At 40.0% G+C, this 19,648-nt stretch overlaps 1 protein-coding gene across 1 annotated transcript in view; it reads left to right on the plus strand.

Moving 5' to 3' along the window:
* ABCB5 (ATP binding cassette subfamily B member 5) overlaps nt 1–19,325 on the plus strand; it is a 130,891-nt gene extending 111,566 nt beyond the window's left edge. The window contains exons 23-27 of the mRNA XM_009452745.4: nt 2,624–2,780; nt 6,522–6,719; nt 8,882–9,088; nt 17,050–17,196; nt 19,128–19,325. Coding sequence (XP_009451020.4) covers nt 2,624–2,780; nt 6,522–6,719; nt 8,882–9,088; nt 17,050–17,196; nt 19,128–19,325 — 907 coding nt within the window. The remainder of the gene's footprint in view (nt 1–2,623; nt 2,781–6,521; nt 6,720–8,881; nt 9,089–17,049; nt 17,197–19,127) is intronic.
* The last annotated feature ends 323 nt before the right edge of the window (nt 19,326–19,648 follow it).

Below are 19,648 nucleotides of genomic sequence, written 5' to 3' on the forward strand. Positions count from 1 at the left end.
TGCCAACACACCCAGCTAATTTTTGTATTTTTAGTAGAGATGGAGTTTCACCATGTTGGCCAGGCTGGTCTTGAACTCCTGACCTCGTGATCCACCCACCTCGGCCTCCCAAAGTGCTGGAATTACAGGCATGAACCACTGCACACAGCTCCTGTTAGTGACTAAAATATTTGTCATGATACCAAATTACTCCTCTTCATATATCCCAAATGGGTGAAACTCCTCAAGACCAACAGTGGCATGAGAGGTTGTTGGCCTGTACATTTCTCCCAGTTAGGTGTTCAGTTCAAATGCCTCCAGGAGTTTAAACCAGATTTGAAGGATCTGGTTTAACTATGTTACAGAGTTATAGCACGGGTTGTTCTACAATAAATACTTGTTGAGTGGAACTGAATTTCAGTTTAGCTCACCCTAGCTAATTGGGTCTGATTAGGTAAGGACAAATTCTGTAGCAGACCAGTTTTTTCCATGTGTGGGCCTTGGCCTACCTTTATACAGAATCCACCTGGAGAAAAAGCGTAAAGAAGATTACTGTCCCTAGGCCGGGCGCAGTGGCTCATGCCTGTAATCCCAGCACTTTGGGAGGCCGAGGCAGGCGGATCACTAGGTCAGCAGTTCGAGACCAGCCTGGTCAACACAAAAATTAGCTAGGCATGGTGGTGCATGCCTGTAATCCAGCTTCAGGAGGTGGAGGCAGGAGAATTGCTTGAAGCCAGGAGATGGAGGTTGCAGTGAGCTGACATCATGCCACTGCACTCCAGCCTGAATGACAAAGCAAGACTCCGTCTTTAAAAAAAAAAAAAAAAAAAAAAAAAAGATGAAGATTAGTGTCCCTCACTCAACCCCAGATAGTCCATCACCTCAAAGTCCACACTTCCCCTCCAGGGTCTTCAACATAACCCTCATCGGCATCAGCCCCCATCCCACTTACATTTCTCTCAGCACTCACTCATTAAAGACGGTATCAGGGCTTTTGCTTGTACTCTCCCTTCTCTAACTGAACCCTTTCTTCTGGCTCCATTCTCCATCCTTTGGGTCATTTACCTCCCACAAACACAAGTTCTGAGTTGAAGGCCCTTCTTCCTTTCTCATTAATATTTCCATTTTCAGAGAGACCTAACAAGGATGTCTGCCTCTAGACATTTATGTCTAATGCTTACCATTACTTTTATAGTGGGAATGTTAGGACAGGTAGAGATTTTAGCATATCTCAAATCATGGGAAGAAGCTATTTTCTCAGTTATTGATTTCAGAGAAGCCTCTACCCCTGTAGGACTAGAAACCAGGTCTCCTAACTCATAATCCAATTATCTTCCCAGCTCACCTGCTGATTCTTGGATCAGACTGAGGCTTAAGTCTGACAGTCTGATTTTTCCTTGCATTAAAAACACATTAAAAAAAAAAACCTTCTGATTGGGTTACCTAAACTCAGTGACCATTTCTGATGTTTATAGCTGGGTATCAAATAATTCAAATGGCATTTTGAGCTTTAAACACTTTCTATAAATATCAGTACTAAAAATGCCTTGACATCACTGAACTAAATAACAATTATTTTAGTGTTATTTTTGTTTTTATATTTTATACTGTGTTTGATCTTTGTAAAGCCAACAAGATTCAGGATCTGAGGTCTAGGTCACTGAAGAGACTGCATCAGCATCAACATCTACCCTTTGATAGGCCCCATTGAGGGAGAAATTCACAAGGAGCCCAGACGTGTTTACTTTGCTGTTATCCAGCACTGCAAACAAGCAACTGGGTTCTGTGATGACCCTTTACTGCCTAATGTTTAAATATTGCCAGCGACACTGGTCCAGTTTTAGCCTGATTGTGCCATTAGGTTTGTTACTAAGATGCATTGTTTTGCATTCTAGTACACTACTTTCATATCTAAAATGAAATCGAAAATGAGAGGAAAATATTTAACCATGGTCAGCTCCTGTGCCACAGTCGAGTAAATAGTCTGTGTGCTTCCAAACATCATTTGCATACTTACCATTTTATAATTAACATGCTTTGAAACTGAGATCATAATCGATAACAAACCTAAAAGATCAAAGTTCTTCTTTCAGTCTTTTTAGTCAGATTTTGCTTTAGGAACCTGAGGAAAATAGGATCCCCATGATTTGCTCTCTAAATAATGTAGCATATCAGACAGATAACCAGTCATTTAGCTTCAGTTATCTGTCCTAACTACATTATATGCAAAACAAACAAACAAAAAATCATATCTACTGTGTAAATCCAGATCTCACTACTGGAGATTCATTCTTCCTATTGTCAGTTGAATTCTCTGTCAAATCTCCAAGCAAGCAAGCCTCATATCAAGATGGCTAAGAAGTTTTATATTCACTAGTTGGGACCTTTGATCTGTGGCTCTAATTGGAAGAGACATTTTTAAGATTACCCAAGCTCCAAAGTTCATTTTGGTGTACAGAGCAAGGAATGATTACTACATGGTAGAAGTTTTTTAAAGAGATAACTTGGTGGGCCTTCAGCGTTAGGGGTGCCATCTACATCAAAAGATGATATTCCTGTGCCTGCTTTTCTCTTTACTTTTAGAGTTCTACTGTTTTACAAAGGATCAGTGGACCTAAGATTCAAATGCTTTATCTTTTGATAGAGTTTTTACTGCAATTGCATATGGAGCTATGGCCATCGGAGAAACGCTTGTTTTGGCTCCTGAATATTCCAAAGCCAAATCGGGGGCTGCGCATCTGTTTGCCTTGTTGGAAAAGAAACCAAATATAGACAGCCGCAGTCAAGAAGGGAAAAAGCCAGTAAGCACAACCGTGATCTTAAATGTCCAAATAAAGATGGCAACAGTAGGAACTGGGGGCCACTAAAGATGGGAGGGAGAGAGGGGGCAAGGGCTGAAAAACTAACTATTGGGTGCTATACTCAGTACCTGTGTGACAAGATCATTCATACCCCAAACATCAGCATTACGCAATATACCCAGATAACAAACCTGCGCATACACTCCTGGATCTAAAATAAAAGTTGAAAAAATAAAATGTAATATAAATGAAAAATAAAAATAAAAAATAAATGTCCACTTATTAAATGAAGGCTGTCTTTGGAAAACTCTGCAAAAGATAATGTCATAGTAACATAAAGAGTTAAAAGTTTGTATAAAATAATTTTATGGCTGCAAACGGGGAAAAGGGGTCTTGTCTTAATCAAATTTTTACCTCTACAACAAAAATTTATACTTCATATTTTAAAATATATGCTTTTAATTTATATGCCTGATGCTATGAGAATGTTCTTGAAAAAAAGATTGATTCTTATACTGAATTCTACTGAGAAACTAAAGTTTTGATCTTGGATGAAGATTCGTATTAAGGTTTATTTGTTTTTTTTCTCTGATAATATATGCAAAGTAAATAATATTCTGCTGCTTCAGACACCATTTTTCATGGGAAATATATTTACAAACAAAGGGGGAAAAAAGGAAAGTATAACTATTAAATTGATGCACACAAACAAATTTAGCCTCAAACTCTAAAAGACTGTGAATATTAAAAGAGAAATAATAGGTAGGGTGTATAATTTCAAAATAAATCTCTCAATAATAGTCTTATACAGCTGGGTGTGGTGGCTCACGCCTGTAATCCCAGCACTTTGGGAGGCCGAGGTGGGTGGATCACGAGGTCAGGAGATCGAGACCATCCTGGCTAATATGCTGAAACCCCGTCTCTACTAAAAATAAAAAAATTAAAAAAATTCAGCCGGGTGTGGTGGCATGCACCTGTAGTCCCAGCTACTCAGGAGGGCGAGACAGGAGAATCGCTTGAACCCGGGAGGCGGAGGTTGCAGTGAGCCGAGATCACGCCACTGCACCCCATCTTGGGCGACAGAGCGAGACTTGGTCTCAAAAATAAATAAATAAATAAAAAATAAATAACAGTCTTATACATTAAATATACATTCAATTTTAGTACTTTTCTAGACATTTTAATTTTTAAAATAAAAATAGTCCATTAGGTATATACTTAAATGTTTTTAATTTATAATTATTTCCCTCTAGAATTTTAATAGATTTATATGTATGACAGCTTAAAATAATACAGCATTACTAGAGCTACACAATGATTAAGAAGAATGCCTGTTAGTGACAGAAATAAGACTATCTGGAAATTCTCAAAATAGAATGCTTCAAAGATACGTCACAGTCAAAATAAGATTTTGTTCTTGTATTTTGGAAAGTAAAGGATGTAAGAAGCTTTTTTTTAATTTTAAGATTTATATGTATAACAATATTGCTACTCCTATTTCTTTCTGCAGATTATAACAAAGGAATTGAGTATCTCACTGATCTATGTCCTTACAGAACCATAGGCATGGCATAGACTATGGAAGTGTTTCTTAAAAAGGCTATAAAATTAATGAATTTAATCCTTATTTTATTTAGTATGTAAATGTTTCTGAATATCACTCTACGCTTTTAAAAATTAAAATCTGGGCAGGGTGTGGTGGCTTACACCTGTAATCCCAGGACTTTGGGAGGCTGAGACGGGCGGATCACCTAAGGTCAGGAGTTCAAGTTCAGCCTGGTTAACATGGCAAAGCCCCATCGCTAACAAAAATACAAAAATTAGGGTGTGGTGGCAAGTGCCTATCGCCCCAGCTACTTGGGAGGCCGAGGCAGGAGAATCACTTGAACCTGGGAGGCAGAGGTTGCAGTGAGCCGAGATCACACCACTGTACTCCAGCCTGGGTGACAGAGCAAGACTCCTTCTCAAAAAAAAAAAAAAAAAAAATTAAAATCTGGTCAAACAAAATTGGCAAATATTGAAATTCAAGCTGGGTGATAGGTATGTGGGCCATTTATTAAATTTTTCTCTCTATTTTTATATTTTTGGAGTTTTTCATATTAAATAGAATTAAAAATCATAAGAATAAATTTTAAATGTATTAAATTTAGAAGTTTTCTAGAATACCTCTATGAGCTATTATACAAAATACATACAAGAGCATACATAAAAATAATTGAATTCTTCATGTTTCTGCGGTATTCTGTTTTTTTAAAACCTTTTTTATACAAATGCAGAGAGGGAAGTACACCAAAAAAAATTTTTTTAAATAAAAAAAAGAAATTTTTTATACAAATTATATTCATAGGTTGTAGGGGGCAAATGGAAAATACTGACTACACTAAAATAAACTACGACTACACTACTCTTAAATTTTGGCAAATATCCTTCCAGATTTTTTTTTTCTATTTCTAGATCTCTTAACCACATCTTAACATCAAATTCTTTTAACAAGAAAATAATATCATCAAATTTTTTTTGTTTACTCCTCACCCCTACCTGCCCTTGCTTCTTACCTACAATATGATGGGCTCAGAATGGGTCGAACATCACTAGTAAACCTGACTGTAAGGATGTGTTTTAAAATCCAGCCACCACTACCACCACACACACATGCACACACACACACAAATCCACTACTCCTTAGTTGTTTAGTCTAACAACAAAAATTAATAAGACTTAAAATGCAATTGAGAGGAACACAAAGATCAAAAGAACTTAAAATCTTATGAACCAAATATATAAAGGGAAAGTTAGTCATTTAGTGATAGTTCTGGAAAGTCTTTTTTAAACATCGTGGTGTAGATGAGTATTGGTTTAGAAATCATTAACCAGTAAAGAGATTGATGCATAGAGAGAAACTAAATGTTTAGGCAACTGTCACTGCCAAATAATGGTCAATTGAAAATAAAGATAGGGCTGAGTGTGGTGGCTCACGCCTGTAATCCCAGCACTTCGGGAGGCCAAGGTGGGCAGATTGCTTGAGTCCAGGAGTTTGGAACCAGCCTGGGCAACATAGTGAAAACCCATCTCTACTAAAAATACAAAAATTGGCTGGGTGTGGTGGCGCACGCTGGTGGTCCCAGCTACTCAGGAGGCTGAGGCGGGAGGATGGCTTGAGCCTGGGAAGTGGAAGTTGCAGTGAGCCGAGATCACACCACTGCCTTCCAGCCTGGGTGACAGAGCTAGACCCTTTCTCAAATAAAATAAAATAAAATAAAATAAGAAAGATAAATCAGAATTCAAAACATACTGTACCTTCACTATAAAACATGGCCCAATTTAGAGAAATAACCCTCATACATATAGTTTATGAGAACCCCAGCTCTTCTGAATTAAGCAATAAAGGTTTGTAAAGCACAAACCAAATTAAAAAGAAAAACGTATTACTCAGATAAGCTGGTCAAACAACTAACTGCGGAATGGAACTGTCTGTGCAGCAAAGCTGAAGGAAGCAAGTGGTTTTTAGAAACTCAGTGAAGTCGGTAGTGAAGATAACAAGAAACACAGACACAAAAAAATATAAACAAAAGTGACAGAAACCCACTTGCAGTCAACAGCTCTACAGAGATGCATACATGTTTAAAATTAAAAGGGCTATGGAAACATGCACAATTTTCAAAATGAACTTAGCCAGTATGCTACAGTGTGTTACAACCTTCCCAAGTCATTCTTCTCAACTCTGTCAACTTCCTTTCACAGGACACATGTGAAGGGAATTTAGAGTTTCGAGAAGTCTCTTTCTTCTACCCATGTCGCCCAGATGTTTTCATCCTCCGTGGCTTATCCCTCAGTATTGAGCGAGGAAAGACAGTAGCATTTGTGGGGAGCAGCGGCTGTGGGAAAAGCACTTCTGTTCAACTTCTGCAGAGATTTTATGACCCCGTGCAAGGACAAGTGGTAAGACAGAATTGAAACACACCTAATCTGGGGGTTAGCAGTCCTATTCTTAAACATTCACTAGGGCTTAAGCATCCCCACTGGTTTGGGTGGGGCAAACAATGCAGAAGTTAAAAAGAAAAATATCTCTGTGTCAACCCTTAACTAAGAGGACAAGCAAACCATCACAAAAATGATGGTTAGGACTCTGAAGTGAAGCACAAAGGTCCAAAGATTCTTCAACCATTCTGGCAGCAGAAATGTTGATCTTAGCCATGGAATTACTTTAGAACGTGGGTGCTGGAGATCTGGTCTAATGTTCACATCGTGGCTCCGTATTCTGTTCTGGTTTAAGACAGAGAGAACACTGTCCTCCACCTCCTTAGTTCAGGCTTCTGCTTTCCCACCACTCACCCCCACCTCCCAGCTGTCAAAACCTTATGCACGGTTAAGGCTTATTGGAATCAGCTCCATGAAGTCATGCCTCTAATATCTAAAGTAATGTAATCTCTCCATCCCTCGAACCTAAGGATTGTTTTTCTTACCTGGCACTTGTCTTACTATACATTATATTGTGGTTTTTCCATTACCTTGTCCTCCCCCCACCACCCACCACCACATCAGCACACCCACACAAAGCTTCCTGTCCTGCCTCCTGCCCGTACAAAAAAGTTCCTAAAACTCAGACTGCCATGTTAGTCCTCATTCTCCTGCAACGTACAGTCTTTTCGCCCTTACAGATTCTCAATGAGTGTTTGCAAAACAGAGTTTAAGGACTCAAGGGAGTCCTAAAGGGCTCCCTTGAACTAGGAGACACTCATCTATTCGCACATAGCATAGCACACTCCCTCTTCTAAACCTTCCACAGTTAGAACATACCAGAGTCTATGCCATCAATCAGGTCCTTCATGCCCTGGCCCCTGCCTCCCACTCCAAGCTCCTCTCATATCACTCCCCACGTCATCATGCACTGTGCTTTTTCTGTTTTTTGGGGGGCTTTTGTACGTTTTTTGTTTTGTTTTGTTTTTTTGAGACAGAGTCTTGCTCTGTGGCCCAGGCTGGAGTACAGTGGCGTGATCTCCGCTCACTGCAACCCCCGCCTCTAGGGTTCATGCGATTCTCATGCCTCAGCCTCCCAAGTAGTAGCTGAGATTACAGGGGTGTGCCACCATGTCCAGTTAATTTTTGTATTTTTTGTAGAAACGGGGTTTCACCATGTTAACCAGGGTGGTCTTGAACTCCTGGCCTCAAGTCATCTGCCCACCTCAGCCTCCCAGTCTCCTCATGTTCTTTAAACACACCTATGAACCTTTCTTTTGCTATTGCCCTGCCCAGAATGTCCCCTTTGCAGGCTCCTTCTCACTGTTCATGTCTTAGTCTGAACGTCCTTTCCTTAAGGCCTTCTTGTACAACCCCCTTCTCATGCCTCTCCATACCCTCCCCACTGCCTCAGTCGCTCTACCCTGTTACCCTGTCTTTAGGGTACTTTCCTCTCCTGAGTTTATTGAGTTATTTGTTCATGTGTTTATTGCATGCCTCTCTGCTAAAATATAAGCTACATCCATGGGGGGAGGGGGGAGGGATAGCATTAGGAGATATACCTAATGCTAAACGATGAGTTAATGGGTGCAGCACACCAACATGGCACATGTATACATATGTAACAAACCTGCACGTTGTGCACATGTACCCTAAAACTTAAAGTATGATAATAATAAAATTAAATAAATATATATATATATATAAGCTACAAAAGGGAAAGAGCTTTCTCTTATTGACCACTATTTCCCTGGTAATGGAAGAGTCCCCCTCACGTAATGAGCATGCTCATCAAATATGAGATGGTGTTGTTAAGAGTGTTGTTATCTATTTATGTGAATAAACATGGCTGTGTGCAAGATGACACAGCTTTACACATGGAGTACTCTATCATCTCCACCTACTTTTTACTGGGCTTTCAGAAAGTCAGGTCCTGTTACAGTGGAGGGGGCAGTAGTGAGTTACATGTTGTTTGCTTCTATACAACATATGATTTATGAGCCTTCCTTGGGTAACTTTATACTTTGAAATAGCTTGAATTCCTATCCTTCTTGTTATGATTTGTGTGTGTTTGAATACAGTGAACTGTAACATGATACAGTTGTGTGACCTTAACACACCATTATCCAATCTGCTTTTGGCAGCTGTTTGATGGTGTGGATGCAAAAGAATTGAATGTACAGTGGCTCCGTTCCCAAATAGCAATCGTTCCTCAAGAGCCTGTGCTCTTCAACTGCAGCATTGCTGAGAACATCGCCTATGGTGACAACAGCCGTGTGGTGCCATTAGATGAGATCAAAGAAGCCGCAAATGCAGCAAATATCCATTCTTTTATTGAAGGTCTCCCTGAGGTAAGAAAATTTCTGAAATCTTGAATTATAAAGCTGCCAAGTAAGGCTAAGTAGCTACTGGGCCTATGCAGTTGTTTTTATGTATTCCTTGGATTATACAATGTATTTATTGCCAGAATCTAAAGTTAGAGGTAAAACATGAAGTCAGATGTGAAAAACCAAGTTTGAGATTTTTGTGTGATGATTTTCCTATGACCAAAATGTATTAATATTCACTGGATTAACTTTCACATTTTGTTATTTGCCTTCCATCCATCTACGCTGTGGCTGGTCCACACTATGACCTCCCCGCCACGGCGGTAGCCTCTTCATCTGCCTTCCAGTCTTGCTCCTTTATCATTTTTCTTCCTCACAGCAATCAGAGGGATCTTTTAAAAACAAATTAGATCCTATCCCTCCCCTGCTTACAACTGCCTCATGGCTCCCCTGTGCACTTAGAATAAAGCCCACACACCCCATGGGGAGGGGCTGCTGAAGCCTCTGTAATCTGGCCCTGCTGTTTCCCCAGCAACAACCTCACCACACAGTCACTTTGCTGCAGCTGAGCTGGTCTCTCCTGTCTCATGAACATGCCAACTTGCTCCCCACCTTAGGACATTTGCGTTTGCCGTTTCTCCAGGCTAGACCTCCCTTAGGTTGGCTTTTGGCATAGTAGCGCCTTAACTTTCTTTTTTTTTTGACAGACTTTCGCTCTTGTTGCCCAGGCTAGAGTTCCATGGTGCAATCTCAGCTCACTCAGCTCCACCTCCCGTGTTCAAGCAATTCTCCTGCCTCAGCCTCCCAAGTAGCTGGGATTACAGGCATGTGCCACCACGCCCGGCTAATTTTTGTATTTTTAGTAGAGAAGGGGTTTCTCCATGTTGGACAGGCTGGTCTCAAACTCCCGACCTCAGGTGATCCACCGCCTTGGCCTCCCAAAGTGCTGGGATTACAGGCGTGAGCCATCGCGCCCAGCAAGTAGCACCTTAACTTTCAAGCCCTTTCAAATGTTACCTTTGCAGAGGCTTTCCCTAAACATCCTATTTTTAAAAGTCCCCACCAGTCCTATCCCCTATCACTTTGTCTTCAAGGCATGTATCACAGTCTGAAAATTACCCTGAGCACTTAGTTATTTGTTTAGTGTTTCCCTTCCCCACTAGAGTGTAAGATCCTTGCCTGCCATTTTTTATCACCTTGATGTCTGTATTGGCTGTGACAATTGGCACAAAATCTCAGAAAAGTCAAAAATCTTGGCTAACTGTAGAGAAGCCTTTGGTAGTGCAAGCATTGATACAAATCCAAAAACAGTGCACAGAGAGGGATAATTGTAACTTTAAGTGTTTCTAATATCTGAGTGTTTGCAACACACATACACACACACATAAAATAAATTAAATGAAATAAAAATAGAGATATTTTCATGTAGGGGTGAATTTCTACATGTGATTTTTATAAACTAAGTTTCTATCTCACTTTAAAGGGAGATAGTTAAATTTAACAACCAATATATCAAACAACTAATAATCTAGAGCCCTGTTCTTTGGTGAAGGCCAATAGCCATCATACTCTCTAACTTTTATACTCCTTCCCTCACCAGCTCTTCTCCATACTACATAGTGCCTACATGTACAAACAGGATTTCCCTTACTCTGGTAAGGGTTTGCAGTACTAAAGACATAGGAAGGATTCACATATTTTTTATAAATATAGTGACACTGTGAATGTCTTTTAATGGCAACTTCCTTTTTAACCATGACACTCACTGCATTGTTAATTTGTGGTCAGATTGTTATCTGCATGATCTCGATAGTTTGTTTTATGTATTGTGAAATGCTGCCCAATTGATATTTGTACCATTTAACTTTTATTCTTTTTCCTTTGAGACAAGGTCTCACTGTCACCCAGGCTGCAGTGCAGTGGTGTGTTCTCGGTTCACTGCAGCCTCCACCTCCCAGGCTCACCTGAGTCTCCGGAATAGGTGGGATCACAGGCACATGCCACCATGCCTGGCTAATTTTCGTATTTCTTGTAGAGATGGGGTTTCATCATGTTGCTTAGGCTGGACTCAAGCTCCTGGGCTCAAGCAATTTCACCCACCTCAGTCTCCCAAAGTTCTGGAATTACAGGCATAAGCCACCACACCTGACCTAACTTTTATTCTTAAATTGTTTATTATCTTCTATTCTTTTTATTGTACCAGTTCTCACATTTACTCAAAACTATATGCTGCAAAAATCCATTGTGCTAACTTTTTACAACAGACTTTGAAAACTGAGATGTTATTTCCTTTAACATTTTTTCTAAAAGAGTAGCTTATTTTTCAGTGTTTTAAATTTTAACTTTAATTTACCTTCATGTCATTGTTCCCCCAAAAACACGTAGAAAAATAAGGAAACCTGATACCAAAATAAAATAGTTAAAAAAAAAATCAAATCACATAATTCCTAGAAAAGCTGCATATTACTAAATGCCTTCGGTTAGTACCCTGGGGAGAATAAGACTGCCCTCTTATGCTCAGTTGGCTGGGAAAAACGAAGAGAGGAAACCAGCCACACATTCCCCAGCCCTTCTGGGAACCAAGAACTAAGCTAAATTTCCACCATAGTACAGCACGGATGCTGTAACTACCGCATTTTACAGATAAAGAAGTTCAATAACTTTCTTAAAGTTGTATAGAAACTCAGCATTTGAACCTGGATTCTTTGTGCTATCCTGAAGGGACGGAAAGGGTTCGTAACCATGGTGGTCCTAGGGTTTCAGAGATGGGAACAAAGGTGCCCTTGCTCCTCCCTTCAGAAGAGCAGTCCAAAGCAACCACCACAACTGTGGATAATGGCACTGGTATACTCAGAGTGACACTTAGAAACATGTTACAGCTCACACGTAGGTTTTTAGGGAAGAAAAGTGAACATGAATCTTGTAATTTGTTGTACTTCCTTCAGATAGAATTAATTTTTTAGACTGGGTGTAGTGGCTCACACCTGTAATCCTAGCACTTTGGGAGGCCAAGGAGGGTGGATTACCTATGGTCAGGAGTTCAAGACCAGCCTGGCCAACATGGTGAAACCCTGTCTTTACTAATAATACAAAAATTAGCTGGGCATGGTGGCACACGCCTGTATTCCCAGCTACTTGGGAGGCTGAGGCAGGAGAATCACTTGAACCTGGGAGATGGAGGTTGCAGTGAGCCAAGATCATGCCATTGCACTCCAGCCTGGGCAACAAGAGTGAGACTCCATCTCAAAAAAAAAAAAAGGGAATTAATTTTCTTGAGCAAATCAGTGGAGCCCAGCACTCCCTCCAAATACATGGCCACAGTGGCAGTGTGAAAATGGTGAAGCAAAAGTCTGAAAGAGTTCAGCTCTTCCAGTAACATGCAGTAAGCATAAAATATATACCCATATGTAAAACAGGCATAGGAAGAAAGTCGGCTTCACATAAGACACATTAATGTATTATTCATTTTAATTCTCTCCAAGAATTATTTAGCAAATTGAATTGTGTCACACTTTGCTTTCTGAGGATTTCTTTTACTTTTACTACAAACTTTGTGGATTGACCAATCTGCCATGTCCTGCTTCCTCAAAATTTACTTTCCCTGTCTTCCTTCCTTTCTTTCTCTCTCCCTTTCTTTCTCTTTCTTTCTTGCTTGCTTTTCTTGTATTTTCTTCCTTTCTCTCTCTTTCCCTTTCTTTTCCTCCCTCCCTGTCTTCCTCCCTCCCTCCCTCTCTCTCTCCCTCCCTCTCTCTCTCTCCTTCCTTCCCTCTCTACTTCCTTCCTTCCTTCCTCCCTTCCCCTCCCTCCCTCCCTCCCCCTCTCTCTCTTTCTTTCTTTTCTTTCTTCACAGGGTCTTGCTCTGTCGCCTAGGCTGAAATACAGTGGCAGGATCTCAGCTCACTGCAGCCTTGACCTCCTGGGCTCAAGTGTTCCTCCCACCTAACCCTCCCCAGGAGCTGCGACCATAGGTGCCTGCCACCTATGCCTGCCTAATTTTTTTTTTTTTTTTTTTTTTTTTTGCAAAGATGGGGTTTCACCATGTTACCCAGGCTGGTCTCAAACTCCCGGCTTCAAGTGATCCACCTGCCTCGGCTTCCCAAACACACTGCGTCCAGCCCCAAGTCTTCATTCCTCTATCCCAACATCCATGCATTTAGTCACTCAACACACAGCTACTGAGCATTTCATTGCAAACCACTGGGCTTTTATTTAGGGAAGATAGGACAAATAAAGTATAGTCCTACTTTTAGGAATATGAAGCCCAATAGTTAAGATGAACACAGATCAACACATACAAATAATTATAGTGCACAGAAGGTAAACAAACTTCCATCTGAGCCTAGAGGGCAGTAGAATCACTTCTGGCTGGGGGTTCAGAGGAGACCTTTGGAGAATTAAGAGGTGATCTGAGTATTGATCAAGTAGAATTTCAGTAGTCAAGGCTTTAAAAGGGCATTCTCTATAATGAGGCAATGGGCATAGCCTGAGCAAAAACATGGAGACAGAAACTATGGCAATGTTTTCACGGAACTGTAAGCCAATTGACAAAGAATAGAGTATATAAAGCTACGGTATTTGATAAGCATGTAAAGGTAAAAAGCTGGCACTTAAATCACAAGGAAAGAAATGTTTAACTTTGGTAGTTACTAAGGAGTCATTGAAGATTTTTAAATAGGGAACATGTTGGGAATTGGATATTGGAATTACTCATCTAGCAGCAATGTAAATGATGGTAGAGAGTGACAAAGACACAGGCAGCTTGAGAGATCAGTTCAGAGCTATTTCCAGGGATAGGTTTTGAAGGCCTACAATAACAATTACAAAGTGAACTAAAACAAGAAAATTGATTTAAAAGATATTTTAAAAGTGGAATCAACAGGACTTGGCTCAAGATTGTTTCTGGAAAGTGAGCAAGGAAATGTACAATGCACTGAGCAGCCTCATGGAATAAAACACGGAGCAGTGATGAGAGTCCAAAGACTTCCCCCTACACACACACACACACACACACACACACACACACACACATATACACACACGCCACACACAAATTGTGTATGTTTGATGAAAATTCATTTGGTGGCAAAATGATGTGAGGATATAATATAGTCCTTTATTTATATTTATCCCACTTAGAATAAATAATCAAATACATCTGCACGAAATTCATGTATTTGATTACCAGTTGCTTCCCCAGATCCTTCTGGGGGTGTTAAATAATATATTATCTATTAAATATAGATAATATATCGTATATGTATAATACATAGATTTTTTTCTTCTAAGGTTGAAAAAAAATCAGAATCCTTAAATACAGGTAACTCCAAGGGTTTCGGTAAGGGAGTGTGGATCTGTGTAACAGCTCAAACCAGAAGGGTACAGAGCAAGGAGTCAATTTAGAACATGCTGAGTGTAATGTAATGCATCTACCACATATCTCATAGAAATATCCCACAGGCATTTGGAAATACAGGCCTGGGGCATAGGACAGAAGTGGAAGCAACGCCGCCTTGACCTCAAGGATCCTCTGAGACACACACCAGGTGTGGTTCTCTACTAATCTTCACAGTATCACCCAGTGGCAGCCCTCAGTCAAGCCACATCCTTAAGTAGGACTTTGACCACTGGAACCACCCTGAAAATCCAACCCAGTGCCTGCAGGGATTCTCCAGAATGCAGTTGCTTTAGGATTAGACAGACTCTGGTGTCCCCTCGAGGACACAACTGACTTTTAGCTCCGGTTCATATTAAGGAGCCATTACCCCTTGAGTTTTTCATAAAAGAGGTGATTTCGGGGCACTCACCATCCCAGTGATTGCCAGAAAATGGATTCAAATTTTTGGCTAAAGAGAAACTCTGTGGTTCTTTGTTAAAAAACAAATAAAACCATCCTGGCTAACATGGTGAAACCCCGTCTCTACTGAAAATACAAAAAATTAGCCAGGCGTGGTGGCGGGCGCCTGTAGTTGCAGCTACTGGGAGGCTGAGGCAGGAGAATGGCGTGAACCCGGGAAGCGGAGCTTGCAGTGAGCCGAGATCGCGTCACTGCACTCCAGCCTGGGCTACAGAGCGAGACTCCGTAAAAAAATAAATAAATAAATAAAATTTAAAAAAATTTAAAAACCTTCATCCAATGTGTTCTTTAAACTTACACTCTCCTACAATCCAGGGAAGGCCAAAAACTGCAAAGTGATTCCTAGTTTTGTATGTTCTTCAGCTGCCCTAGAAGAATTCATGTACAATTTAAGCTAGGCTGGCGGAAAGGGCTACGAGCTCATTATCATTCCCACCTCCCTTCCCAATTTTTAGTTTAAGATTGAATCCCCTCATTTAAATACGAACTTTGCAGTGTTTGGAAATGAATGGCAGACACAGTTTTATCTATGGTTCCAAATTTAACAAAATGCATTTTAGGAGGAAGGGGCCCAAGGCCTGCTAGTAGTCCCAGATAAATGACAGAGAAAACAATGAAAGTCTGTATTCTTTGCAGAGCATTCACGTCAGAGAAGATATTTTTACTAGGCTTTAGTAATTCAGACACCCGTCGTTTGCTACGAAGCATGCACCTATGCATGTTAAATTGAAAAGTAAGCTTTGAGATGACGTAGACACATTTTGTTATAAGGTTATACCACAGGTTCGTACACACGTTCGTGACACCAACTCTGTCCAAAATGCACTTCCTGAAGGCAGTCAGATGTGGAGAGAAAGGCAATTCCCTCAAGCTTCTCTAGATTACCAACACAAAATGAACAGCTAGGAATCACAAGCTACATGTGAAATGCTGCTACAGGATTAATCTTTCTGGCTATACCCTTGGACCAGCTTTCTCAATGGAGCTGATCCATCTACACATTCTTGTCTAGGTACCAAGGGCTTATGTTTCTTACAAAAGTGCCAAGGGCCACTAGAAAGCAATGTGAAGCCTTGAAAGGAAGCAAAGTCAATGGGACAATCTAAAAAGCAGGCAAGAACCTGTTTACCCCAACTGTACTGACCAATTGTGATTCAGAGGACCACGATGGCTTCAAGATTTGTGTGAAATTTTCTTTACCCTTCCATGAAGGGAAACACTGGAGAAACTGGGTTATTAGTAAGTAGGGGAACTATGAAAACACTGTGAAGTGCTAAATGTCACCATTACTACTTAGTGGCCTGAAAAGGTGAATAGACTGTTTCAAGACGCCAACCTGGCCAGGCGCGGTAGCTCACGCCTGCAATCCCAACACTTTGGGAGGCTGAGGAGGGTGGATCACGAGGTCAGGAATTCATGACCAGCCTGGCCAACATGGTGAAACCTCATCTCTACTAAAAATACAAAAATTAGCCAGGCATGGTGGTGGGCACCTGTAATCCCAGCTACTTGGGAGGCTGAGGCAGAGAATCGCTTGAACCCGGGAGGTGGAGGTTGCAGTGAGCCAAGATTGCGCCACTGCACTCTAGACTGGGTAACAGAGCGAGACACGGTCTCAAAAAAACAAAAAAGTCAACCTAACTTATTTCCAGGAAGATGGATGTACCACTGAGACTCCTATCCCAGCATCTGTAAGGATGTGCCCACAGAGGCTCAGCAAGAGCCAAAGTGAAGAAACCTCATAATTTCCTTGTTGTTTTTACTACTGCGAATCATTTTAACCTGAAAATAGTAGGTAGTATAACTTAATGGAAAAGGATTTGTGTTTACTGTGAACTTGTTTCTTGCCAGTAATTTTTTTCTTATGCTTTAATTTGAAAAATTTCTTTGTGGAAGCATAATGGCAGAGGTCTACTGTCTGATCAGATAGGATATGTAAATGAGATGGTAGTGTTTACTGCGGCTTTAGCATTTATTTGCAACAAAGCCCAAGAATAGATTTCAACATTTGTTGGGACACAAATTTTCAAGAGTAGCAAAATTTGAAATATTCACATGGTTCTCGCCCACAGTTGCCATGCTAATTTAAATAACTAAGACTTGCTTTCTTAATTGCATGCTCCTGTGATAGAAATACAACACACAAGTTGGACTGAAAGGAACACAGCTTTCTGGTGGCCAGAAACAAAGACTAGCTATTGCAAGGGCTCTTCTCCAAAAACCCAAAATTTTATTGTTGGATGAGGCCACTTCAGCCCTCGATAATGACAGTGAGAAGGTAACATCATTTTCTTTTATCTCAGAATATAATACCAAATATAAGCATCCAATAACATGGAGGAAACCAAGGTAAGTTTGGAAAAACAAAGGCCTGGAAAGAATTGTAGTTCTAAGGTCACCAGTTCCAATTAAGGCTTTGGACCTTTACAAAAAGGTCAGTAGGTGGTGGGGAGGTGGGAGACAGTTGAGACAGAGGGAATCTCATGTTCCAGAAAGGTTTTCTCACTCAAATTTGTCTCATTATCAAAAGTGGACCAATTTTCAAAATGTTTTTTCATTCAAGGAAAGAGCCCAAGAAAAATAACTTTTCAATTTTATTATTATTCCAGTGATGCCAAACAAACTAATAAGGTAATTAGTATGGGTAAAAGAGTAATCTACACTGCAGGGTCAGAGCCTGAGAGTTATTCTACCTTCTACAGACTCAGCCTAGTTTGAGCGGGAAACAAGGAGGCAAAGTGACACATGAGAAAATACTTGCACAGCAAGCTTCTCCAGCTGTTTGATTTTGCTATGTCCTTATCCCTTAGGAGTTTCTTGCACATGTAGGCACTTATTTAGTAAATGAACATTGGTTAAATGAATGGTAATCATTAATATTTGTAGAGTATGCATTACATGCTATTATCTCAGTCTTCACAACAACATGACGAATGAGCTTCTTGTATTAGCATGCCCATTTTATAGATTGGCACACTAAGGCTTAGATTAAGTAACTTCTCTAAATTCTAATGGAGGGTATCTGACCTAAGAGCCCAGGCAGTTAATCCACCCATGATTGCTGCTTGAAGATGATTATTATTCTTGATTCTCAAAGCAACAATGTGTTATGAAAAATAAACAACAACTAACTTTTGGGATCAGACATATCTGGGCTGTAATCCTTACTTCATCAGTTACTAGCAGTATGACCTTGGTCTAACCTCAGTTCAGTTATCAGAAAAATAAAAATGCTATCATTATATGAGGTTATTGAAAGAATTTAAATGAGATATCCATCTTGGGAACATTTTATGTATTCAACAAATATGGGTTTTCACCCTCCACTCCCACTTTCTCTATATAGCGTCATAACCTCACTGTTGGCTGAAATGCTATGTTAACAGGACAGTTCTACAGCTAAATCCCACCAAAAACAAAACAAAATCTATGAGAGAAAATTAGATAAATAAATTAGACAATTCTACTTAGGTATACTACTTAGAAATACTAATTCCTGACTTTGAGTTTAGAACTACTCAAAGAAATGATAGTAGAAATTTGAGTAGTATTAGAACTACTCAAAGAAATTGTAGCAGAAATACTACTATAATTCTACTTAGAAATACTACTTCCTGGCTGTGAGTTTAGAACCACTAACATATAAACAACTATTTCATTTTTATTCATTCTCACAAATGCTTTTCCACTGAAAGTCTTACATAATTTATCTGTAGCTAATCTTTTTTTTCTTTTTTTTTTTTTTTTTTGAGATGGAGTTTCACTCTTGTCACTTAGGCTGGAGTGCAATGGCATGATCTCAGCTCACGGCAACCTCCACCTCCCAGGGTCAAGCGATTATCCTGCCTCAGCCTCCCAAATAGCTGGGATTACAGATGCCTGCCACCACGCCCAGCTAATTTTGTATTTTTAGTACAGACGGGATTTCTCCATGTTGATCAGGCTTGTCTCGAACTCCTGACCTCAAGTGATCTGCCTGCCTTGGCCTCCCAAAGTGCTGGGATTACAGGCATGAGCCAATGTGCCCGGCTGTAGTTAATCTTTCCAGATTTCTATTGAGTAAGGTGATTATTTTACAAGTAGGGCAGTTCCTTTGGGGACAAGCAAATAAAGCAAAGAAGGTTATTAGATTACCTTAATTGATTTGACTTAGGTAAGTTTACTAACATCTAACTCAAACTGGTGATCACAGGTCTTTCTCTCTTCCAGGTGGTTCAGCATGCCCTTGATAAAGCCAGGACAGGAAGGACATGCCTAGTGGTCACTCACAGGCTCTCGGCAATTCAGAATGCAGATTTGATAGTGGTTCTGCACAATGGAAAGATAAAGGAACAAGGAACTCATCAAGAGCTCCTGAGAAACCGAGACATGTATTTTAAGTTAGTAAAAGCACAGTCAGTGCAGTGATGCTGTTGAGGTAGCACGTATTTTGATGTTCGCGTAATGCAAAGAAGGAGTACTTAATAATTACTTGGCAAGCTTTGATCTCTTTTATTGCATATATCAATACCTAGAATCATGCTACTCAAGTACATACATGTTCTATTCACACACCATCTGACCTTCAGATTTTTAAAAGGAAGCAAAAATTTGCTTATTTCATGTAAGTGAAATAATGCTTATATCCTTCACTTTATAAAAATATTCTAGCACATTTGCTTATTTCATGTAAGTGAAATAATGCTTACATCCTTCACTTTATAAAAATATTCTAGCACATTTGCTTGTAA

This window comes from Pan troglodytes, chromosome 6 (assembly GCF_028858775.2).
Source record: "Pan troglodytes isolate AG18354 chromosome 6, NHGRI_mPanTro3-v2.0_pri, whole genome shotgun sequence".
Lineage (NCBI taxonomy): Eukaryota > Metazoa > Chordata > Mammalia > Primates > Hominidae > Pan > Pan troglodytes.